The 23755-nt window shown below is 54.6% G+C and overlaps 8 protein-coding genes across 8 annotated transcripts; 2 read left to right on the forward strand and 6 right to left on the reverse strand.

The window, feature by feature from the left end:
* Positions 1–496: 496 nt before the first annotated feature.
* BDP81DRAFT_512332 (major facilitator superfamily domain-containing protein) lies at positions 497–2729 on the reverse strand (the record flags this gene model as incomplete). The annotated part of the gene is made up of 4 exons (XM_060595793.1): positions 497–724; positions 861–1433; positions 1597–2050; positions 2194–2729. Coding segments are annotated over 3 exons (1509 nt in total), but the record flags the coding sequence as incomplete, so codon positions are not given.
* A 692-nt stretch (positions 2730–3421) lies between these two features.
* On the forward strand, positions 3422–5315 carry BDP81DRAFT_458860 (uncharacterized protein; the record flags this gene model as incomplete). Its single annotated transcript, XM_060593469.1, has 9 exons — positions 3422–3524; positions 3695–3751; positions 3826–3975; positions 4049–4187; positions 4244–4300; positions 4340–4769; positions 4818–5011; positions 5086–5237; positions 5284–5315. 9 exons carry the CDS (start codon positions 3422–3424, stop codon positions 5313–5315), a joined length of 1314 nt encoding a protein of 437 aa, XP_060447979.1.
* Positions 5316–6068: 753 nt separating this feature from the next.
* On the reverse strand, positions 6069–8107 carry BDP81DRAFT_313128 (BZIP transcription factor; the record flags this gene model as incomplete). Its single annotated transcript, XM_060583867.1, has 3 exons — positions 6069–7285; positions 7377–7598; positions 7834–8107. The coding sequence occupies 3 exons, from the start codon at positions 8105–8107 to the stop codon at positions 6069–6071; spliced, it is 1713 nt and encodes a 570-aa protein (XP_060447980.1).
* A 1647-nt stretch (positions 8108–9754) lies between these two features.
* Positions 9755–10603, reverse strand: BDP81DRAFT_447078 (chromosome segregation protein; the record flags this gene model as incomplete). Its single annotated transcript, XM_060592137.1, has 2 exons — positions 9755–10302; positions 10375–10603. The coding sequence occupies 2 exons, from the start codon at positions 10601–10603 to the stop codon at positions 9755–9757; spliced, it is 777 nt and encodes a 258-aa protein (XP_060447981.1).
* An 872-nt stretch (positions 10604–11475) lies between these two features.
* BDP81DRAFT_447079 (uncharacterized protein) lies at positions 11476–12363 on the reverse strand (the record flags this gene model as incomplete). Its single annotated transcript, XM_060592138.1, has 1 exon — positions 11476–12363. One exon carries the CDS (start codon positions 12361–12363, stop codon positions 11476–11478), a length of 888 nt encoding a protein of 295 aa, XP_060447982.1.
* A 1869-nt stretch (positions 12364–14232) lies between these two features.
* On the reverse strand, positions 14233–16095 carry BDP81DRAFT_512356 (uncharacterized protein). Its single transcript, XM_060595794.1, has 5 exons — positions 15998–16095; positions 15442–15858; positions 15327–15381; positions 15055–15275; positions 14233–14987 (listed from the first exon to the last, which is right to left on the reverse strand). The coding sequence occupies exons 1-5, from the start codon at positions 16038–16040 to the stop codon at positions 14254–14256; spliced, it is 1470 nt and encodes a 489-aa protein (XP_060447983.1). The 5' UTR covers positions 16041–16095; the 3' UTR covers positions 14233–14253.
* A 2058-nt stretch (positions 16096–18153) lies between these two features.
* On the forward strand, positions 18154–18654 carry BDP81DRAFT_447081 (uncharacterized protein; the record flags this gene model as incomplete). Its single annotated transcript, XM_060592139.1, has 2 exons — positions 18154–18342; positions 18520–18654. 2 exons carry the CDS (start codon positions 18154–18156, stop codon positions 18652–18654), a joined length of 324 nt encoding a protein of 107 aa, XP_060447984.1.
* A 483-nt stretch (positions 18655–19137) lies between these two features.
* On the reverse strand, positions 19138–22191 carry BDP81DRAFT_447082 (uncharacterized protein; the record flags this gene model as incomplete). Its single annotated transcript, XM_060592140.1, has 4 exons — positions 19138–19208; positions 19258–21475; positions 21556–21863; positions 21993–22191. The coding sequence occupies 4 exons, from the start codon at positions 22189–22191 to the stop codon at positions 19138–19140; spliced, it is 2796 nt and encodes a 931-aa protein (XP_060447985.1).
* Positions 22192–23755: the final 1564 nt, after the last annotated feature.

Here is a 23755-nt window from a genome sequence, read left to right on the forward strand (position 1 = left end):
GTCGATGCCATTGGTTCCTCGCCGCTCGGATGGAGCAGACAGATGGCTCCAGGTTTGCGCCATGGCTTAGGTAAGACAGTGACGTGACTCGCATATGCTTCTATGCACATGATGGAGATAGGGCCATAACCATGCTCCTATGCAACCTCTACCAACTTACCAAGTAACCTTCCAACTACCTTACCTGACTCTCAACATCCCTCCATCGTTGATCTTTGATCCGTGAAAGTGGAATGCGATTTGTTTAGTTCTAGCCATATGCCTTCTTATCTACCTTCCTGTATTTCCAATGTCCATAAACTACGTTTCGAATCTCGAAGTCTAACCAAGTCTAAACACACATCTATCTTTTACAAGAATCTTCTATCAATCAAAGCATCTGTCTATCCAGACTTTCAAACACAAAGAACTCGTGCTAGGGTATCATTTGTTAAATGGCACAGACTCAACTAGTAGATCAATGATACACCGATTCTCACAACGAGTCCCGGAGTCTCGCACGGAACCGCTCGCAGTTGTACTGGAGCCAAACCACAAGTGGGATGGTGGAGACAGATGCCGCCGTGATGAGCCACTTGGCGCTACTGTTGCTGGTGAGAGATTCAAAAGCATGCTCTAAAAGGGGAAACAACGTTCCAGAGGGGTATCGTAAAAGTGCAAGCGACGCGCTCGACGCAACAGCGTGCTGCGGTGATAGGTCGATGATGTACACAGCCGAAGTCATCTACAACGAGTCTCAAGTCAGTCGTCGTTTGGATCTCCTCGCATGTGGCCTCGGTTTCCGTGCCCCCGATGCTCGGTCTCCGGTCCAATATCTGACTACTTACAGAGAGTACTGGGACTGAAAGATGGGAACTCACAGTGATGGCAAACAATCCACTGCCAATAAGGTAGTTTCCAAGCAGGGGCACCAGCTAGGATACCCCGGGCCTCGCAGCCACGTTGTAGATGATCAGACCGACCACAACAAGGATGGCTGCTAGGTTGAGAAGTGGGAGCCGGTGCTCGGGCAGCCTTTCTCCGTTACGCGCCAGCCTCTTCACGACAATGTCGGTGAGGAACCCAAAGATGAGAAGGCCGGTGAACATGCCAACGCCCATGCCCGCGAATGCTAGGCCTGCTTCTGCGGTATTGAAGTAGTACACTGCCTTGTATGTCATCGGAACATCGATGTACAGCCACACTTGGAGGCCGTAGAAGAACGATGTTACCAAGATGGCCGGCAGGATACTCGGCTGAAAGATGAGAGAGAATGGACGGATCGCGGCCTTGCTGAGCAGCCTTCTGAGAGATTGCTTTGGGGCAACGGGTTTCTCATCGCTCAGTTCCATGTCGAGGTCATCAATACCAACTAACACAGCGTGCTTTCTTCGAAGGGCCGGGAGATATGTCTCGCACATGAACTGATAGGTCAGAAGAGTGCTGATCAAGCCCTGTCTCACTTGTCAGCATGCCACTCGGGAGTTCAACAGGTCTTCACGGTTGAAAACCCCAACCCTCAGTTCTTGTCAAGGTCTCTTCAGGCCATCATCTTGCTTCATGAAATGATGTTCACAAAGACGGCAAAAGCAAAGGAAAAAGATAGCTTACCATCACAGCAAGGAAGCCAAAGCAACCTCTCCATCCCCAAGCCTGAGCAATCGCGCCCCCAAGGGCCGACCCAACCGCAGGACTACAAACACTCCCAAACGCCATAACCGACATGGCGCGCGCACGCTTCTCCTTGGTCATGACATCCGTCGCCGTCCCGGTACCCTGCGTAATCGGGCTCGCGCCGGCGCACCCAGCCAAAAACCGGAAGATAATGAGCCACTCGGCCGACGGCGCGACCATGCAGGCCAAATTACACACGACCAGGACCACATTGCAGACCTGATAGACGGGGTTCTTGCCAAACGTCTCGCTCAGCGGCGCGAGAAGCAGCTGTCCGGCGGAGAAGCCGAGAACGTAGGCCGAGACTGTCAGGTCCGCTAGCGTGGGGTTGTCTTCGATCTTGAAGTCGCCAATCACCTGGTCCAACGCGGGGGTATAGACTGCAGAAGCTAGGGGTCTATTGCCAGGGGAAAAAAAGCGGCCGTAGTCGTTAGCGTTTTTTGGTCTTACTTTTCTCGCGGTAGCGGCGCAGAAGCTTTCTTCCCAGAATTGCGCCGCTGCATGTCAACCATGTGGGAGGTAGGTAGGTTAGCCACTTACGTGACGCAGGTGATGAACGCTACCACCAAGACGTGCGTCCACTTCTTCCTGGACGACCACAAGACCGGGTCGAAGGGTTCACGCTTCTCCAGTTGGGACGTTTCTGGCGCGAGGCGTTGATCAGCAGTTGCTTCAGCGTCGGCATCCTCATCCTCGTCGCCCTCTTCTCCCGTCAAGAAGCAGGTAACTTCCTCTACGGTTTTGTCGTCCAAAGACCGCCATTCTGAACTCTCGACGGTTTGTTTTTCGGCAGGTTGCGGGCCTTGTCCGGCGCCGAGCTGGTTTGACGGCATCTTTCTTTGGGGCGGAGGGCGTTCGGACGTGACGTAGGACTGCACCGTCAATGTCGCGAGAGCTTGCTGATCTTTCCCTTTTGACAATCGGCGATGGTTTGGTCTGGAAAGTATGCAAACTGGGTTCTGCCAAATCTTGTATGCTGCAGGACTCAGCGGCAACGACGTATCGTGTTTCTCTTCCTTTGTCTTGTCTATGCCGGATGTCAGAACATCGGAAAGGGGGATGGCAAGTAAGGAAAATCCCATCTCGCCGAGAGTCTGAAAGAAGTCCGGACTGCTCGGCTTCATGGAGGAAGGACCCTGGCGTTGAGAGGCGTATCAGATTGGCCCCTTCAGTGTTGCGTACGAACTTTAAATACTAGCTTGTAAAGTGGTCTCATTCTAGCAGTGTTATATTGCATAAGCCAGCCAACATTGCGTTTTGCACTTCACGTGTCGGATAGTAATACAAACCTGGAGACCATGTCCTGGCCATCGTGTCACCGCAGAAGTAAGCGATGTTCCGCTGCCTCAGCCGTAAAGGTTGTATAGCACGCATTCATTCTTTGGCTGACTACGCCGTACAGACTTTCACTAGACTTGGATCTCTCACTCATGAACGGAACGTCAAACTGAACCCCTCAGAAACGGCGGGTTTCCATCAGACGACGAGAGCTTACGCTGATGCGGGGGATAGGAAAGGTGCGGCGGCAGTTGTACTTGAGGTTCACAGAATGAGACAATAAAGATGACACGATCTTCCACCACATGGAGAAACAGAATGGCTCATGCGTACTCACCACCAAAACAGCTCGACACTCTCTTAGAACGACGTTGCGACAACCTCAGAATAGTTTCCGGGTGGATCTCGGCCTCCTTCCTAAAGCGGAAATCAAGTGATCCACTTCAATTATAGTGCTGGCCCGGGCTCTTCTCTCGGACTCTTGCCAAAGATGGACGACCTAGAGAAGATGTCAGACTCGGCTGACCCGCCTGTTGGAGATGTGGACGTGGAAAAGAATTGTGAAAAGAGCAACGAGGGGCACAACGTCACGAGTACGCCAAAGTTGGACGAGATGCGGCCTAGATTCTTTGACGGGACAGCAACTCTCACTGTAGGAGGCCAAGTGATTCTCATTCCCACGCCGAGCGCGGACCCCCAGAGGTATGGCGATGATCTGTTTCTCATCTTGCTTCATTACTAGTAGACTTACACAAAAATGTAGATCCTCTAAACCTACCAAAATGGCACAAACAACTCGTCGTAGGCATCATTGTCCTGTGTAAGTCATCATGAATTTCCACCACGTATCGTGAATGTGAGCGAAATCACTTGGCTTACATGAGAAACGCGCAGACGCAATATCCGGTCTATGCCTCATCTCCGCATTATCTGCACTCATCGTATTCATCATGCCCGACTACCAACGTGATGGAATCACGCCGGATCAGATCTCAAATCTCTTCACGTTTCCAAATCTCTTCCTTCCATGGTCTCGGAAACCTCGTGTCCATGCCAATCGCCGTAGCTGTTGGCCGCCACCCCATCATCCTGGCATCCAACGTGCTGCTCTTCCTAGCCGCTGTCCTCTGCGCAACGAACCGCAATTACTACTGGCATCTAGGTGGGCGCATGGTCGCAGCGTTTGCTGCAGCTCAGTGTCAGGCTTTGGCTCTGCTTATCATGCAGGTACGACCTCTTTGGATATTGAGTCTCGTGTGATATTTTCTGACTCCGGGAAAACTTCAGGATATATATATACTTCCTTCATCAGCGGGCACGCGTCTTCCAGATATACGCCTCCGCCGAAGTCCTTTTCAACTCCAGTCTTGTAATCGCATCCTCATACATGGCCGATGCTAGGCTGGAGATCGTGGTACTGGCTCTTCGCAGGCCTCTCGGGCCTAGCCATGATCCTCACCTTCTTCTTCGTCCCCGAAACCGCCTACGACCGCCTCATCGAGGCATTCATGGGAAGCCACCCTACCGACAGGAGCAACCTCTTACCAGCAGCAGTACAGACCACCGGCCCCGACACCATCACCAGAAGCCGCTCTCCCGGACCAAAGTACGCAACAGTAGATGAGAGGCCCGCCGCCGACCTAGACCACTACAAAGACCGCACTTTTACTTCAAACCTGCAAATCTTCGTATACAAACCCACCTGGTCCCGCTGCTGGCTCTGCCTAAAACAAATCGGCCAAGTCTTTCTCTTCCCGCACGTCCTCTGGGTCGCCGTGAACAACGGCCTCTTCCAAGGCATCGACGTCTCGATCCAAATGACGTACGCAGAAGTCCTCGTGAAACCCCCCTACAACTAGGCCAACACGTCGGTATCCCTGATCCAGCTGGGCCAAGTCTTCATCGCGCTGCTCTGCGTGCCGCTCATCGGCTGGCTGAGCGACTACGTCATCCGCTCCTCCGCGCGTCGCAACCACGGCGTCCACGAGCCGGAGAAGCGACTCATCGCGTGGATCCTCCCCATGGTGACGGCTTTGATCCTGACGGTCCTGTACGGGTACGTGCTGAAGAACCCGGAGCGGTATCACTTCACTGGATGGCCATCGTTTCCGTCGTCGACGGATACCTCATCGTGTTGATGGTGATGGGCGTCAGCACGGTCGGGACGGCGTATCTCATCGACAGCCACCCGAGCTTCGCGGGCGCGATTCTCGTTGCGCTGCCGGTGACGCGTGGGTTAGTAGGCTTTGGGCTTAGCAAGCATACGACGACGTATATTGCCAACATTGGGCCTGTCAAAACGTTTGGTATATATGCGGCTGGGAGTCATACTGTTCTTCAAGGGGAAGAAAGTGAGAAGACTGTGTGCTCAGATGACGCAGTGAATACACGTCCTCGATACGACTGGGCAGAGGAGGGGAGCAAGACACTGGCTTTTCTGGCATAGATACTTGATACTTCGTGTACATATTTGGAATGTGCTTCAGTGATCTGCATTAAGCAGAAGTACTTCAAATTCTTGCTTGAAGCCTCAAAAAGTACCTGCTCAGGGGCACTCGAAATGTGATATCTGTAGGAGGTAGAATGGGAATCCTCCTCGTAGTAAAGCAACCCCCTTACTACTACTGCGTTGACCAGCGACGGTGAGAGAGTCAGGATATAAATATTGCACAAGTAGCATAAATACGAAGAAAGAAACAAGACTACTATGATTGATGTCCATATTCCCCTGGATTCGGCAATCGTATACATGTAGAAGACAAAATGCCGTGTAGATTTTCCGATCCAATGCGCCGCCGTCTGGACCTCGCAAAGCCCCCTCCCTAACCCTAATTCTTGGTGAGATACAATACGCCAAGCAATACGGCTTTACTCATAATGACACCCTTGGCGTCAAAAAAAAAAAAAAAAAGTAAGCCATATTAGTGATATTTACTCACTGAACGCCATGGAACAGAAACCACCCCTAACCCCCCTTTTCCCTTGAAAGCCTTGAAAGGCCCTATATACGGAACGAATCGCCAGAAGCGAACGAGAAGATGATCCTAGAGCGAGGAGTAGTCTCCCATCATCTCGTAAATCTTGCAACAAGACAACAAACGCGATCATAGTCGCCACAAAGCGTTGAGACCTCCCGCTCACTCCTTCAAATTATACGTCTCCCTAAGCTTAGGAAACGTCTGGTTAAACGCCTGCCCGAGCGTCCAATTCTCCAGCCTCCGCAGATGCCGCTCAAAGACGGGGTTAATCAGCACCTCATCCGAATCCGGCACCTGCAACAGCGTATCCGTCTCCTCGTACGGCCAATTCAGACTCAACGTCGTCGTAAACGGCACAAAAAAGTTATCAAAGAGGTACTCGCGCGGGTTATAGTCGCGGCACAGCTTATCGCGCATGGCAGGGAAGGGCACGTGGTCGATCCACGCCGGGTGCTCCGTAAACAGCTGCGAGGGTCGCGGGCGCGCCCAGTCCGGCAGGCGGTCGTAGTTCTCCTGGGTGGGGGAGATTTGCCAGCGCATGATGAGGAACATGATGTAGAGGACGGCGACGCGCTGCGGGAGGGCCGAGAGGTCGGGGAAGGTGGCGAGGATGTCGGTGAAGACTTTGGAGAGCGGGTGGGAGTATTTGCTGTTGGCTGGGTTGAGGAGGGAGAGGACGGAGGGGTAGCGCGGGCCGATGATTTCGTGGGTCGAGAGGCCGTCGACTGCGCGTTGGCGGCGCTCGTGGAGGAAGTCGAGGAGGAGGCTGTCGAGGGGGCAGGTTGGGCCGCAGTTTTTCACTTCGGCTGCGTGGTGGCCCAGGGCTCGTGGTTCCGGGGGAGCGGATGACGGTTGCTGCTGCTGCTGTTGTTGTTGTTGTTGTTGTCCTTGCTGCTGTTGAGGGTAGTCTACTTGTGACCGTGGCGTATGGACGGTCGGTCCGCTGAGCGAGGGGCTCCGACTGTGGGTGACGGGACCGACGCCGGTCCAGTCGTGCTTCATGGGGACGTGGTTATAGTGCGGCGTGTCCTGGGCGCCGTTGACGCCGCTCTGGATCTTGCCGACGCGGGCGTTCTGGTCGAGGAGGAAGTCCAGGCCCAGCCTCTCCGGGCCGAGATCGAGGCCGTGGCGGAGTCCTTGCCGCTGCTGGTCGAGCATCTTGCTCGCGGCATACATGTGGTTCGGGGGAGACAGGTCCGAGACGCCACCTGCACCACCACCGTTCGGCGTCGTCTGCCAGCCGGCGGTCGGGTCGATGGAGGCGGGTGATGCCGCGCTGTTGGGCGTTGAGGCAATGTGCGCCGAGATGGGTCCGTTGTGCTGGTGGACGTGAGAGTAGCTGCCGCTGGGGGATGGGAAGACGGCAGGGTGCGGGTCTGCCGGCGGCGGCGGTGCTGTTTTGGTGTTACTCAAGATACGTCCCCGAGCATAACGGGTTCAAGAGATGTGAATACGAGGAGGACTTACGCTGGCTCGGTGCAGAAGCAGAGATGAGAGGCTGGATGGAGGCGATGAAGGCGGCCAGACGGCGTTTCAGGTCCGCGTTCTCGGCCTCGACGGCTTCCTTGGCCCTCTGGACAGCCTGCAGCTCCTGGTAGGGCTGCTGGGAGGTCAGCTCCTGGATACGGCGCTCCAGGGTCTCGATCTGGTTCTTTGTGCGCTCACGGATGGCTCGCTGCGCTTCCCTGTCTGATCGGGGGCGATGGGAACTTCGGTTAGCGGGTGTGTCGTCATCGAGGTAGTTGTGGAGAAAGATGGATGTGTACGAGGATGGTATGCAGTGAGTGAACAGGGGTGGACAACGGCAGCGAGTTCTTGATTTGAAAGGATGCTCAAATGGGATGTAAGGTGAAAATCACGGGTTAAGGAAGTCATGGTGCAGTGAGACATAATGAGGTGAGTGAGCAAGGGCAGTTGTGCTCACCGTTGGCGCGCTTCTTGGCCAGTTGCTCCGGCGTAAGGTTGGCGACACCCCTAGAGCCAGGACCGACGCGGCGTTTCTTATTGGAATCACCGGGTGGTTGAGAAGCGGGTGACGTGCCGGTGCCGGCCGGAGTAAGAGCTTCGGCATTCCCGGGGCCAGCCGGGCTTGGGTGGTCCGGAGCACTACGCTTATTACTGTTGTAATTCATGCCGGGGGTCACCGATGAAGCCACGGAGCCGGCGGGACTTGGGTGGTTGACGGCATCGGAGGCCATGGGAAGTCGGAAGGCCGGCGTGGGGGGCGGAGGTGGAAGCGGAGGCGGTACGGTCCGGCCAGGAGGGGAGCGGAGGAGAGTGGAGGGGGAAGTTGGTATCGGTGCCGCGTCACCTCCGGTAACACCGGTATTCCCAACTCAGGTCAGACTCGGCTCGGTCAGAGAGCCGGTGCTGCCCGTGATTGAGCGGCAGCAGCGGCCGAGAGGCATAGGCCTATCCGTGCCGGCCAAGTGTGTGGATCAGCACAGAGGAGCGGGATACGGACGGAGTACGGGATTGGGAAGGTGATGGTCGGGCCCCTCGCTGGTTTCCTCTGCGGCCGGGCCCCTTTTTTTTCTCCTTTGGAAAGCCCGTTGGACTCTTGGAGCATTTGCCGATTGCCGGTCCAGTCCAGTCTCGTCCTTGGGTTGTTAGTATAAGGGGTGAACGGCAGAATGACAGGTGACAGGCTTCCTGGGGGACCAGCAATGCAACGACAGCGGAGCTCTGGGCAGCAGGAGAATTTTTTGGTGGTACTAGAGGGGGGGGGGGGGGGGGGGGGGGTGGTATGATTCTTTTTTCGGTCGGGGATCGGGTAACCGTACGGATAGGTTGTGCCTTGGAAAGGGGACGGGAACAGGCGAATGGGAGGGAGATAATGAATCATTCAGATCTCGCTGAACGGCTTCGGAGGGCCAAGATCCCGAGTCATGAGTGGCTCGGTAGACTGTGAAGAATGGAGCTAAGCCTCGGGCATTTCTGCTGCAGACAAGGGTGTGGATTCGTGTGTTCACAGTTTCCGGCGGTATTATATGCAGCTTTGTTGAAGGATTCCTAGAGTTTTGATTTTGTTTGTCTGGAAACCCGAACAGCGAGGGACTACAATACAAGTTGCAGCAGTTGTGCTTGCGATACCGTGCTCCGTACACGGGTAGCTGAGGGAAACATGAGACCAAGTGAAGGAGGAGAAGAAAGTCAAAATGATGGTTTAGTTGGAATAGAGTTCGTAGCCGCTGGCGGAGAGGCTGACCTCTTGCGACTATTGTCTTGAAGCGGTGAAATTCCCCGTTGCCGTGCTCTGTATTTCGTAGTGCACAAACTTAACTTTGGTCAGAATTGCACAAGTCATCTATGCATACTGATGCTCAAGTTGTCCGGCCTGCATACCTACCATAGTATCCGTAGAAGCTAGAACTGGGAGATATACCCGCCAAATTGTGCATCAAAGTCCAGCACATGAGGGACTCTTATGCATAGACCCGTCCGATATATGCAACTTGTGACGGCCCTCAAGTTTGCACTGCTTCGACGGTCTGGACTCCGGACTCCCAGAGGCTGAAGCTCTTCTGCCATGCATGCGCCACCACCAGACTGGCTATCTTCGAGCGCCTTCTCCTGATTTCGCATGTTGGATGGTCACCGACAAAAGGGACCCCTCAAGACCGAGAACGACGGGTGCATTCTAGACTCGCAACACAAATCACATGTACTGCTGCTTCGAGACGGCTCATACTGTATGTAATAGCGTGCGTGTAGACAGGTGTGATAATTAAGGTAAATGCGCCAAAGTGGGTATCCATTGAAAGAAAGAAAAAACGAAAGAAACTGTCATCGTGATCATAGACCTCGTCAGTAAACAGAACCCGAAAGAGCCTCCCTCCTATTTTTCAAGCCTTCATCGCCTCCACGAACAACTCCCTCATCCCCTTCAGCAACACCGCCAGCTCCCTCGTCTCATTAAGCTGATCCAGCACCCTCTCCACCCGCTCCCGCTCCAACTTGGGCCGGCAGTGCCGTACATCGTAGTCCCGGCTCGCCGTGTTAAGCTCGAACCACGCCTCCCTCTCCCAGTCCTGGTCGTCGACGTACGTGTAGATAAACTTGAGCCGGTCGTCTTTGCCCGCGCCCTCGATCCGCAGGCCCAGATTCTGCTGCCAAAACTCGAGCTCGGGAACGTTGAAGCGCGACTGCGCCTCGAGCTGCTTCGCGTGCGCCCGCTGCGCCGCCAGCCGGGCGTCAATCTCCTTTTGCGTCTCTTCGATTTGCTTCTTGAGCGCGTCCCGCGTCGCCAGGTGCTTGTCGCGCTCTTCCGACAGCTGCGCGATCGAGGCTTGCATCTCGCGCGTCTCGGCCTTTTCTTTGGCCACGGTTTGTTGGTGGGTGCTCGTCTTGAGTTGGAGGATCTCAATGTCCTTCTTCTTCATGCGCTGGTCCTCTTTGTTTGGGCATACGTTAGCATCTCTTGATTCGTCCTGTCATGTCTTCGAGCCCGATTTCCCCGACGTACCTTGTAGTTCTGCCACATTCATGCGGAATTCGTTTCGCTCCTCCAAAACGCGCTTGCGACCCTGTTCGATAAAGGCATCAAACTTTGACGTGAACTTGGTCATGCGATCGCGAAGCTCTTCAAAGCCAAAGTTGGCGTTTGGCAGCGTCTCGGCGACGGACGGGGTCGCCATTAGCGACTGGCGGTTGATGCTGGCGGACAGCGACGATTCTCGAAATGCGGACGACATGATGGGTGATGTTTTTTTCGGAGTTGCGATCGCGATCGCGATGGTCGGTTGTTGGAAAGTTGCAGCTATGATTGATCGAGTACTGTGTATCGCAATTGCATGTGACGTTCGGCAGGATGGGCTACGAAGCGGGCGGAGGTGGGATAAAGTGGTTGTGATCGTAATCTTTGGGTGTTTATTCAGCGCGTTGCTATGTCAACAATCTCCTCACAGAAAAGAAGGCTGATGACTAAGGTGATTTGCTGGCTCAGCCTCGTCTCTCACCCCATCTCCGCCATCCATGATATCTACATGCATTTCCCCATGGCATCACATTGTACTTGTATCTCTTCTGCTGTTCTTCTCCTCCGAAATGTGGTCTTTTCTTTCGTTCCTCGTCACACAAGTTGGTCCTGATGGCACAGCCGTGGATGGGAGGGGAATATGTCTAATGGACGTCCATCGCCATGATCACTATGGCTATTCGTTCTTCAGTCGCTCTTTCAGGCTACATCTTTACCCATAGGGTTGAAACAATTGCATGTTGGTGCCGAGTATGCGCTGACGCGACGAACCATTTTGCTTGTTTCCATCAAGACTGCACTGTGGACTCAGAGTTCCTGTAACACTTGCGAGCGGTACAAGTGTATCAGCAAGATTGACCATGTTATACTCTCCTTAGCATCGAGAAAAATCAACAGCCAATTCACCCCAGAATCTAGATCGAAGAAGGCACGCAGTCTCCCAGGATATCACACATCCCTCGCGGGTCGGTGTACGTGAGCTTCTGCTTCATACTGAGAAACATGTCTCTTTTATTCCATGCCAATTATTCCCGTTTCCCCTCACCACATCTCATTGCGTGAAAGACTCTTATCTTCCATATTCCATCTTCAAGAAGTCGCCGGAGTAGCAGGAGTAGCAGCCGCAGGAGACGAAGGAGTAGAAGGAGCTGCCACGAGAGGCTGATCAGCGACAACAGCAGCAGGAGCAGCAACAACAACAGGCACAACATCCCTTCCATCAGCATCAACCACAACAATCAACTTGAGGCCCGTAGATCCACAAACCCACTCCAGCATTCCACCCAGCGCCGCCTCAGCGATTCCATCCAACCGCGCCTCTCTCACGACGTCCGAAACCACGGGTCTACCGGCACCAATTCCTCCTCCTCCACCTCCGGTGTCGAAGGTGGGCACGTTGACGTTGACGAAGCCGAGCTGGGGAGGACTTCCCATGATCCAAGTCTGCTGTCCAACGGGGACGATGGCCGCGTACGGAGGCGGAAACATCATGGGCTGCTGCTGCTGCTGCTGCTGCTGCGCAGCGGGGTTGCCGTACGAGTGGAGGTAGTTGACGCCGCCAGAGTATGTCATGGCCAGGGGCATGGGCGGGTCCATCGTCATCTGAGGCTGCGGCTGCGGCTGGACGAGCGCGGGGTATCCGACGTTGAAGGTCATGAGCTGGGGAGGCTGCTGCTGCCACACGGGCATCGTGACTGTGGCCATGGCCGTGGAGGCTCCGTTCATACCGCCGCCGCCGGGGATGGACACGACGTGGCCGTTCCGAGAGGTCCAGTACAGCGTGATCTGGCCCTCGACAACGGGGTCGGCGCGGCCGAGGCGCGTCATGGAGTCGCGGACGAGGGAGAGGATCTGAGCCTTCGTGGCGGTTGAAGGGGCCAGACGGAGGTGGAAGCTGCGGGTCCAGGGGGGCGAGTGGACGGCGGTTGGGATCGAGTAGATGTGCGTCTCTAGGACGATAGTGGCTTCTTCTGCCATTGTTGCTTTTGCTTCTCTGTAGTTTCCACAGGATGGTCAGAGTCTTCTGCTCTTCTTTTTCTTCTTCTCCTCTTGTTTTCCAGAAGGGAGAAGAAGACAGGGGGATTCGAGATATTGGGAGACTTACCTAGAAGCAAGTGACGTCTGCTCTTTGTTAGGACTTTTCTTGTTTTCTTGTTGTGTGTAGAGCCAAGAGATTCGAAAGGAGGATTTTGGCCCAGAAAAAGCCTTGACAATCCTAAACTTAGCCAGGGAAAGAATCAAGAAGGTAATTCCTTTGGGGAAGGGGGAAGAAAAGGCTTGCCCTATAGGGTCCACGTCTTCTACACGGATCGTGAATAAAGAGGGATTCTTTGGTATGGATGTAAGTGATTCAGCACCAAAACTGGACTTTGAGAGCGTCAGGATCCGCTTCTCAAGGCGAACTCGTATGATTCACTAAACATGTGCCAAGTCGTAGATATCTGAGGAAGGAAATAAGCTTTACTGGGTGTGAAGATGTGTGTTATTATTGGGAGATTTGCTGAACATGTGTTGCTTGTTGACGGTACGGGGTGTTAGCTGGAGGTGTTTTGTTGCATTTACTGAATCTCATGCTGTTTTTACAGGTCGGATAAAACTTCTGCCTTCAACCTACTAATGTGCAAGATTCAGTAGCTACCCCTGAATCCATGCACTTACTTTGAGTGTTGTGCCACAAGTTGTTTCGTAAATGGTATCAGTATTTCTGCCTCTGGGTGAAACAACAAGACAGAGGCCCAACGATGCAGCGGTACAGGGAAACATCACAAATCAAGATATCTGGGGAAAAGGTGGTAGTCATGAGCGAAAAAGAACCCCCCTGTGCCCTTCAGCAAGACTGGACGATGGATTACGACATCTGTTGTAGCAAATGAAGAGAAGAAATGAGATCGTTATCAAGCAACAGCCACAAACTAAACACCACCCCCTGAAGTCAACTCGGATTCACATCAGAAGCCTTCTGGCCGATCATGAACCGCAGCCACGCATGACAGGAGCCACGCCCAGAAAGCCTCGGGAACGAACGTGTTTACACCCACAATGCGAAACCCATAAAGAAATTGGAGCCTGATATCGTAAGCCCATATACTGAAGGCAACTTGCACTTTCTTTCCAGGCATATTCTTCGTGGAACATGACACCCAGTGCCTCGTTGTATGGACTTGGAGGAAGACGGGCAGCATTTCTAGCAAGCTTTTCATGGCTACTGCTACAGGCCTTTGCGTCAACGACAAAGGCTGGGACCCCGTCCAGGAAGGAGACATACTTACTCTAGCCAAGTTTGGAGATATAGATGGGATTCTGTATGAAAAGCTCAACTAGAATCTTATAACGTCTTGAAAGCAGCATGTCTGGATCACGAGTCCGGCCATCAATGCTGTCAAGGAAATTTTGTACCTCAAGTGGCAAAACTCCGTAAGCCTCCAAAGGAAAAGATATAACCAAATGGGCCAGAAATTGGCCAATACAAACCGTAGGTCAAAGGGGGTGAGTGTATATAGAGGTTTAAGAAAAGTATCCAGCAGCGGTCCTCAGCTAGTATTGACATCGCCTGACCATTGGATCGTGACGCAGAAAGAGTGGCTTTAGAGCCGGTGAGCAAGCTTCCCAACCCAAGTACATCGTATGTTACATGTCAAGGAATTGAGCCTCATGACGAGAACCAAAACTAAAAAGTTTTGCTCTGTCGCCAGGTTGTGGCCCCTGACTTCACCTGCATCATCGGTAACAACGTCTCAAGAGGCCATTAACATGATGAGTTTAACAGCTGTACCGAAGGCTACTCTAGTGAACCAAAGTGATCACCGTATCCATGTGAGACGGTGACCTTGGAGCTCGTTTTAATATCCAACTCTGCCCCCATTCGTCTCAACACTCATCATCAACCCCCAAAGCCCCAACCGAAAACATCTTCAAATTCGGCCCCACGCCCGCAAATAAACTCGCGTGCCTTCGCCCAGGCATCCTCTGAAACTGGCAACTCTTGACAGGCGTCCTCGCCTTGACGGCATCCATAGCAGGACACCGCAACCTCCGCCCAGACAGCATCGAATACAGCCCCAACCGCCCATCATCATGCGCCGCGGCAACGACACCCGAGTCGACATCAACGTCCCACCCGAAATGCATATGCGCCTCGTTCCGGAACCCGGGAAACTCCACAACCGGCTTCGTCCCATTGGGGGCTCTTTTGCGGTACCGAAGGTCAAACAGCGCCATCTTGGATCTCGGCCCCGCGGCGAGGAACTGGTGCGGGTTCACGGCCCGCAGGTGCGCCGAGGGCCCGACGGGGATGTTATCCCACTCGGACCACTTTACGCGCATGTCAATCAGCCTGACGTCGCGGTTGCGGCCGCCGGCGAGGAGGACGTTTGGGTTGGAGGGGAGGAACGTCTGGTCGAAGAAGTCGCCCTCTGCCGGGCCGGGTCGGGGGCGCGGCGGGCCGAGCCAGTGGATGCGTTCGTCCGAGGTGAGTTTTAAGAGGCCGTAGGAGGTGCCGATGATGCAGGTTAGGGAGGAGGAGGAGGGCGGCGCGGGTGTTGTTTGGTTTACGACGCCTTCGCGGCGGCCTGTGTTGAAGGAGATGTGGCGGAGGTTGTTTGCTACACGTGGTCTGCGTTAGCAAGAAAGGGGGTCAATGGACTCAGGGGCACAGGGGGGGGGGGTTACCTCTGTCAAGTAACCACAGAGGTCGGTCATCGTTGGGAGCGGATTTGGGAGGGGAAAAGAGGTAGATGTCGCATGTGTTACTTGGCTCGCGGGATGTGACAATTATGCGATGCGAGTGTGGGTGATAGTTGATCGATGAGATCTGGGGACAGCCTATCATCTCGTGACGGTGTGACAGGCGGCGTTCAGGACGGCTCGAGGCATCAGTGCTGAAGGATATCCTACTGTCGTCAGTCTTTGCTCCGGGCCGTGGCATTTTGTTCCCTGCTCACCTGTCATTTTCGTCCGTGGGGATATACGACCCTATCAAAGTCTCTTCGTCCAAGGCTATCACAGTCAGAACACAACCTCCCAGTCACGATCTAGGTCAGAGAATCCCAAACTCACTCGCATATGCAACCCCGAGCCCCGTCTTCTCATCATCGCCGCCAACGTAGAAACACGGGATATTCGGAAAACTCTGCCTCGCAAAGCTAGGCACGAATGGCACCTCGCCCTTATCGACCAGCCCCCGGGCCCACGCCGCAGTAGGGACGTCCTCGACGCCAAACGCGCCGTCGACACGCAGCCTCGCCCTCTCCTCACGACGCACGCCGAGCTCGACGTCCAAGATACCGCCGATGAGCGGGGCCCGCAGCGCGGCGGAGCGGATAATATGTCGCTTCAGCCGCTCCCGGCGGGCGGCGACGGCCTCGGCCTCGCGGTGCTGGAGCTTCCGGCGCTTGACATTGTCGGCGGACCAGGCGGCGGTCTGTGGTGCTGAGCCGCCTTTTTCGATTTTGAAATATTTGCCCTTTTCCTCATCTAGAATGTGGTTTCTTCCGAGTTAGCCGGCTGGTCCGTGGAAGGGTACGGTCAAGTGAACAACAGACTGAGTTGTCAAAGGAGGTTGAAAAGACTAAGACAGAGTGGTGTAAGACTTTGGGGGGCGTGTGAGTAGTACCATAGTAATACCCGGGGATTTGCATCCGCGGCTGAGGTGCCATGATGGTTCCTGCCCGGGGTTCGGTCCGCCGCGATGGCTACACGGTCTCGGCTCCGAGGCGATGGTGAAAGCCCTGGGTTGGGGGTCCAACAGATGAGAAGTTGAGCCTCGAGGTGGTTGGAAGGCCAAGAAATCTCAGATAGTTGGAAGATGGGCTGTCCCAAACGGGAAAAGGATAAAGAAGAATTATCGGCACTAGCTCCGTCTCGGACTCAAGATCTAGACAAGGCTCAAGGCACAGTCGAACTGACTATCCAGGAACACTGTGGACGGTTTCCTGCTTGCAGGATGGTGTGCTTTGTCGTGGCGGGAGGGGGTGTAAGTGCTCAACCTGCACGTGTGTTGGGGGGCAGATGTGGGTGGTCCGGGGGGTTGTTCAGAAATGCGGGATGGATTCATGCATGAGAAATACCCGGTACGATATCGTATCGTCGTGGCGATGACAAAGAGGATTGGATATTGCGAGCTGGTGATGGGCTTGTGTGGGTTGGGTCAAGGGTTGATGATGGCGTCGGTGGCGCCGAGTGTCAGTGAAGCACTTCCTTTCCCCGACAGAAGCAGGCGGGATGGAGGGCGGAAGAAGAAAAAAAAAGGATGGAAAGAGTGGGGGGTGGAGGTGTGCGTTTGTCGTCCAGGGTAAAGTGGCCGGCGCCGGAGCCGGCACTAGGAACCCACTTTCGCGGTGAATAGGCCGTCCCCTTCAAGCTTGCGACGGCGGGCTCTGAGAGGTGTGCAAGGACAGCGTCGTTTGGTGTGTCACACCGCATGATGAAGGCCACTAACCTCGCTGATTCTGCGGCGTAATCACTGAAGCATTAGTGAACCTACGGCAAGCTAAGGCGCCAGACTCGACACCCCATGACACCCCACCCTCCCAAATGCTGTGTGCGGGGAGGACCGATACCTACCTGCCCTGGGGTGAACCACCTACCTCACCCACCACCACACTCACATATCGCAGGAAAAAGGGCAGAAATTTACAGCGAGATTCGACGCTAAGGCAAGATAGCTTCACACTGGACATGTCCGCGGCTGATCTGGCCCATCAATCGCTGGAATTGTCGGCTGGCGTCAAGCACACACGCAAGTCTGCTGTACCAGCGTCGCCCGGTTAGATACAGCTCTTAGCATCCGGCGAAAATAACGGCTGAACCGATGACTTGGCAATTGTCGACACCATCCTCTTGTATAGCCCAAGATGCCTATTCTCCCTATCACCTAGCAGAAAAGCTTGGCCATGCTATCCGCGCCGGGGTGCTCGACTAAAGTATCTACCTCCCAATACACGGCTGCTCCGATGGAGGGGAAGAGGCTTGTTTCCTGTGGTTTACAATGTACTTGCCTTGGCTAGCCCGCTGCCATGTTAGCTACCGAGTATGGTACTGGTAAGTCTACCGGCAACTTTGGCTGATGCCATACAGCCTGTTTTGCCTCGCTTTGCAAGTGCCTCTCTTCGTTCAACTCCATCGGAAGAGGGGAGCAGTTTTCAAGCATACCACTGTTGGCTCGAGCCGGGAATAGCTCAATCTCGATAGGAAACCCTCTTATGGGCTCAATTGAGTAGAACTCTCCTCATTTTCTGCAACAGTGATCTCCAATTGAAGTCCGCTCGTATCCAATTCAGACCTGAACCTGAACTTGAGCCATCGTGAACTTACCAAACCCTCTCAACAACCTAAACTGCCCTAGGCAAAGGCCATACCTCCACAATGAGCAATTGATACGGGCATGATTCTAAGAACTCAAGACAAGACCAAGCACCAATAACCAACGTTATCCACACACTCAACACACATGCTGTTTTCAACCTGGTCTCTGCTCACCCATGATAAGTACGGATCTCCATGTGGTACCACCAGCACCGCTCTCCACTCAAAAAGCCCGCCCCATCAGCTCCAGCCCCAGCTGCCCCTCCAACCCCTCACCTCCCAAATCCAGATAGCTATCCCTTCGAAAGCTCTCCCCCCCCTCCTCTCCTACACCCCGCCTCAACATCCTTCCAAACCACCACCACCATCATCATTACACTCGAACCCCCTCGAAGCAATTGCTCGTCATAACCTATCCTTCGACAACCCCCCCTCGAGCCAGTCTACTTTGCCTAGAAGCCCATCATGGTCTACACACTCACCGTCCACCTCCACGCAAACGACCACCCCGACTCGGTCGAACGCATAAAGGCAAAGCTCATCGAGGCCTCGCGCGTCTACTCCCAAGATCGCGAGACCGTCAGCTGGTTCGTCATGCAGGACGTCCACGACCCCAGGTCCTTTACCATTGTCGAGCGCTTCGAGACGGAATATGTAAGAAGCCCACAAACCCACGCACGCATACATACACACAAACACCCAGTTCGTTACGCACAAAACACGCACGACAATCTTTATACAAAAACTTCGTGCTCCAGCACTCCATTGCCCTCCCAAACGTCCCAACCTCGGCGCTTGACAGATTGCTGATCCGTTGTTCTCCATGTGCAGAGCCAAAAGTACCACCTCGAGAACCCGTACTGGAAGACCTTTGATCCCTATGTTAAGCCATTGCTCGACCGCGAGATGGACCTGAGAAGACACGAGGAGCTGGATACTTCCAAGGAAGTCGTCGTGCCTCAGTAGACCACGTGACTATTTAATTCAAACAATTACTCCTACAATTCGCTACCTTTCACGAAAGTGACATGTGAACCACATGTACATCTGGACGTAAACTTGTGTATCATTAGAGGATTGGGGCGGCAAGTAGCGTGCTAGAATCCGGGATTTAGGCCAAGTTGGTGAATAGTCCCATCACATATAAGAACGGTACATTGGAATGTATGTTTACTTGATTTAACGATTTGTATTAGGTCTATCAACGCACTAGGGTATTCCCCTCCTCTCTCTCGCTCCAACTCAATCGCAGTAATTACCGATGAAGTTCATCGTACAATTTTAAACATAGAGAAAGATGAAATTCGTGGTCACAAGTCCACGTCTCCTCCGGTCTCAATAGGGGCCAGATTCAACAGGCCCAGGGAGATCATCCCGCGGAGTCGACGGAGCATTGTAACGGCGCAAGTAGCGTCGTAGTCAAGCCCGACTCTGCCAAGAGATTCTTCTTTACTGCGACTTCTCGTGCTGGGTGGAGACACGCTGCAGGGAGACGACTGATGAAACGGTTAGCTGCTGTTCTGTAACAAGACACATATTGTGGGGTAGTTTGGGGGATATAAAACTTACCGAAGTCCTCGAGCGAGCGCTGCTTCTGGTTGCCCTTGGGGGACTTGCCGTGCATCAGGTTGTCGAAACCGGTGCTGTCCTGGAGCATGTAGTATACACCAGCGCAGACGCAGAAGACACCGAAAGAGAAAATCCAGATACGGACGACGGCAACGATGGAAGTCTGCTGACCACCCTCGAAGAAACCCCAGATACAGAAGCAGGTGGCGAGGATATCGACGACCAAGATGGCGCCAGACAGCTGCCACGAGGGGATGGAGGACCAGAAAGGACCGTTGGCACGGGTGATGAAGATGAGCCAGTTCTCAGTGAGGGAGACCTCAAGGAAGACAACCTCGTCGAGGTTACCGAAGTTCTGGATGATACCACCGCCGGGGTGAGCGTACATGGTGGTGACAGTGATCCATGTACCGACGGCAAGGACGATACCGAGAAGAACGGACATACCCCAAAGCTTGGGCAGGTTCCACTTGACGGGGGACTTGGAGAAGGGGGCGTTGTCGTAGGCAATGGCCAGGGTGGCGATATCGGCGAAAATGGCAATGAAGACGACCAACTCAATGTTCAGGGAACGGTTGAGGATGGCAATCCACAGACCAAGGTAGATCTCCAAGTGGATGGACAAAGCGATACGGTAAACGACGTAGGCGTACATGCGGTGGAAAATCTGGCGGGAAGTCTTGAGGGCGTCAATGATGGCACCGAGACCGGGGGCAAGGAAGACAATGTCGGCAGCGGAGCGAGCGGCGTCGGAGGCACCCTCGACAGCGATACCAGTGTCAGCCTTCTTCAGCGAGGGAGCATCGTTGACACCGTCACCAGTCATTGCAACGAGGTAGCCACGCTGCTGAAGAATCTCGACGACGTTGTACTTGTGCTGGGGGAAGACCTCGGCGAAACCATCGGCAGCCTCAACGAAGTCGTAGACCTCGGAACCGGGCATGTCACCACCGCCACCGAGGCCGAGGCGCTCAGCGTTGTAGATGTTGGTGCCGAGACCGAGCTGGCGGGAAGTCTCACGAGCGATACCGACGGCGTCACCAGTCAACATCTTGATGGACAGACCGAGAGACTTGGCTTCGTTAACAGTGCGGGCAGTGTCGTGGCGAGGGGGGTCAGAGCAGGGCATGATTCCGAGGATCTCCCAGGCACCGTGGTCACCACGCTTGCGGGCAACACCGAGAGAGCGGAAGCCACGGGTGGCGAACTCAGCAACCTTGTTCTTGTAGGCCTGGTCAATCTCCTCGGGGATCTCGTGGTCCTGCTCGACGGTCTTGAGGACGAAAAGGGGAGCACCCTTGACGCAGGTAATGCGCTCACCGGCGGGGGACTCGACGAGGGCAGTGACCTTCTTGGAGACGGGGTCGAAGGGGAAGAAGTCAATGACCTTGTACTTGGACAGGACAGACTTGGCGCGGGGGTAGTAGCGGAGCGACTTCAAGAAAGCCTTGTCGATGGCGTCCATACCCTTCTTCTTGCGGGAAGCAGCCAAGCAAGCGGTAAGCATGAGGTCCTCGGGGTCGACACCGGCGACGGTGTAAGGCTCGGCCAGGGAAAGCTTGTTCTTGGTGAGGGTACCGGTCTTGTCAGAGCAGAGAATCTCGACACCAGCCAGGGACTCAATGGCGGACAGCTTCTGGACGATGGCCTTCTTCTTGGCAAGGTAAGCAGCACCGACAGCCATGGTGGTGGTGACGACGGCGGGAAGACCGACGGGGACACCGATAATGGTGATGGCGAGGGTGAAGCGAAGGATGTCGACGATGCCGTTGGAGCGGTAGAAGGAAGAAACCCAGACGATAAGCAGAGTGAAGATGACAAGGACCAACAGAATGGTACCAATGCCGTTCAACACCTCAGTGAAGTGACCAGATCCAGCGGAGGCAGCGTTGACAAGGGCGGCAGCGCGACCGACGAAGGTGTTGTCACCAGTGGCGGTGACGATGACGAAGGCCTCACCACGCTTGACGGCGGAAGAAGCGTAGCAGTTGTCGTTGCGGTGCTTGTCGACGGCGAGGGACTCACCAGTGATGGCGGACTGATCGACCTGGAGGAAAGCATCCTCGGTGACAATGCGACCATCAGCGGGGATAATGGTACCCTCCTCAACCTGGAGGATATCACCGGGAACGACTTCGGGGGCCTCAACCTCCTTCAGGGTGCCGTCACGGAGAACGACAGCCTTGAGGGCGAGAGTCTTCTTGAGTTCGGCGACAATCTGAAGTGGGGGAATCAGCAATGTGGTCTCGGGGAACCCTTGGCAACGCGTGCCAGTGGTGTGGGGCGATGTTGACTTACAGATCCGGCCTGGAATTCCTGGACGAAACCGACAGCGGCGTTAAGCAGCAAAAGACCGCAAATGACACCGAAATCGACCCAATCCTCAAGACCAGCGGCAAGGACGGCGGCAGCCTCCATGACGAATTGAATGGGACCAACGAAGAACATGAAGAACTTCAGGATAAGGTTCTCCTTCTGCTCAGCCATCTCGTTGCGGCCCCACTTGCGGCGGCGGTTGATGACCTCCTGCTCAGTCAGACCGAGACGAGTGTCAGTCTGGAGCTGCTCCTCAGGGACGACACGACCCATGCCAGGGGATCCTTCATCTGTCAGGATGTTAGCAAGCTGCAATTGAAAGCGTGGGGGGGCGAGAGAGCGTCTGCTCGACAGAAGCGATGGCAAGCGCCATCAACTGCCTGTGAGACAGGTGCTCCACTCGAGCTCAAGAGACGTACCCTCTTCTTCCTCGTCGACGTGACCGTCCTGGGACTCGAGGTCCTCAATCAGGGCGTCAATGTCCTCATCGTCCTCCTCGTCCTCGACCTTGGGGTTGGCGGCCGGGGGCGCATCAACGGGGCGTTCCTTCTCATCGAACTTGTGGCTCTCAATGGGCGTGCTGAGAGCAGGGGCCGCGGCGGCGTGTGAGTCGGCCATTGCGGTTGTAGTGAGACAGACGAGCTCTGCTCAAGCTTATTATGCGCGAATAGGTGGTTTGTTGTCGCGGATAGGAATTGATAGGTAAGATAAGTCCGAGGAAAACGGCGAGGTACTGCTTGTGCTTCTTCGTAGGGCGGGCCTAGGAATACTGAATTGGTGAGGTCGCAGGGTAGCGCGTAGGAAAAGGTGATGAGGGGGAGAGTGGAGAGATGGAGGAGAGAGGTTTGAGCACCACACGAATGTGAAGGGCAATCTATATAGGCAGCCTTCGTGGGTGATGGAGGAAAGAGAAGGGGAAGAGGCGTTCCGGTGAAGGCGGGTGGAAGCTTCGCTACTTAAGAGAAACGAGCCGTGGGTAGGAGAGAGGCAGACACGAGCGGCAGGAGCAGCAGAAGCAGAAGCAACAGCAACATCCAAACCAAAGCAAGAACCAGACCAAACCAGAAAGAGGCGACCACTGACTGGGACGTGGGTGTGGATGCAGGCGCAAGCGTGGGCATGGATGAACGTGAACGTGGGCGTGGGCGTGGATCATGGATGGGCGTGGAGCGAGCGAGCGAGCTATCCGGCCGACTGCACCTTCCTACCTTGCGACCCAGAAGTTGAGAAGGAAAAGCCAATCCATCCCAATCGGGATCCCCACTACGTACCCGCAAGCGACGGTATTAGTCCGCCCACAGCAACAGCGCGTGTGTGAGAGAGAGGAAAGAGCGGCGCGACATGGACGGCGACAGCGGTAGCGACGCGGCAAGTAAGGTAGATACGTAGTGTACCTACCTACCTTGGAGGCAAGAGCATCTCTCCCTCACTTTCCCGTCATCAAGGTCAGTCGTCACAGGCTCCAATGGTTACTCATCCCCCAGTTGAATACCTTGGATGCTGGGTCCAGGTTACTAAAGGTACCTTACCTCATCTCTCACCTCACCTTACTCACCCCGAGAGAATATTGCGGTTTGCGGCTTGCCCCAGCACATAGGTATCCGTACTGGCACCTATTGGTATGGTAACCTCTAGGTGAAGTGAGGTAAGGGAAAACAGGACTCAGAAAGGCGCAAGGAAGGTGAGGTATGGTCAAGGTTCAAGGCTGGCAAGGTACCTCTTCACACTTGGCGAGGTCGCGGAGAAAGCAACAATAGCTGGAGAAGCTACCAGCATCGGGATCCATTGATCGGTTCATGGTACCTTGTGGCCCCAGTACTCTCTCCCACATCCACATCCGTGCCTGCCCCCAGCACTGAGCAGCAACCAGCAGCAACAACAACAGAGAAACAAGAACAACAGTAAGGTACTGGGTTCGTGAGGAAGGCACTCCAGTCAACCTTACAATTACATGGGCCGCTATGGATACAACACGGTAGGAACGAGGATATGCGCTGAAGTGGACAGGGCCAGAACCGGACGATGTCAGGATCCATTATTCAACCTGGCCCGAGAGGAGGGACCCATTGAAAAATCATCCATCCTTCCCCCGTCTGGACGATGGGCGGTACCTCGCGCTGGAGCTATCAGAATAAAGTATTGGAGTACATTGGGCTGGGGGGGCAAGATACAAGGTGTGCCC

This window comes from Colletotrichum phormii (assembly GCF_030913505.1).
Source record: "Colletotrichum phormii strain CBS 102054 chromosome Unknown BDP81scaffold_5, whole genome shotgun sequence".
Taxonomy (NCBI): Eukaryota; Fungi; Ascomycota; class Sordariomycetes; order Glomerellales; family Glomerellaceae; genus Colletotrichum; species Colletotrichum phormii.

Excerpts from the sequence above, each read along its gene's own strand:
- BDP81DRAFT_512356 (XM_060595794.1), bottom strand. The coding sequence starts at position 16,040 with ATGGCACCTCAGCCGCGGATGCAAATCCCCGGGTATTACTATG. Across the intron at positions 15,382-15,441 it reads GCTCGGGGTTGCATATGCGA|CCTTGGACGAAGAGACTTTG; the intron begins GTGAGTTTGGGA and ends TGACTGTGATAG. Across the intron at positions 14,988-15,054 it reads TCTGTGGTTACTTGACAGAG|CAAACAACCTCCGCCACATC; the intron begins GTAACCCCCCCC and ends GACCACGTGTAG.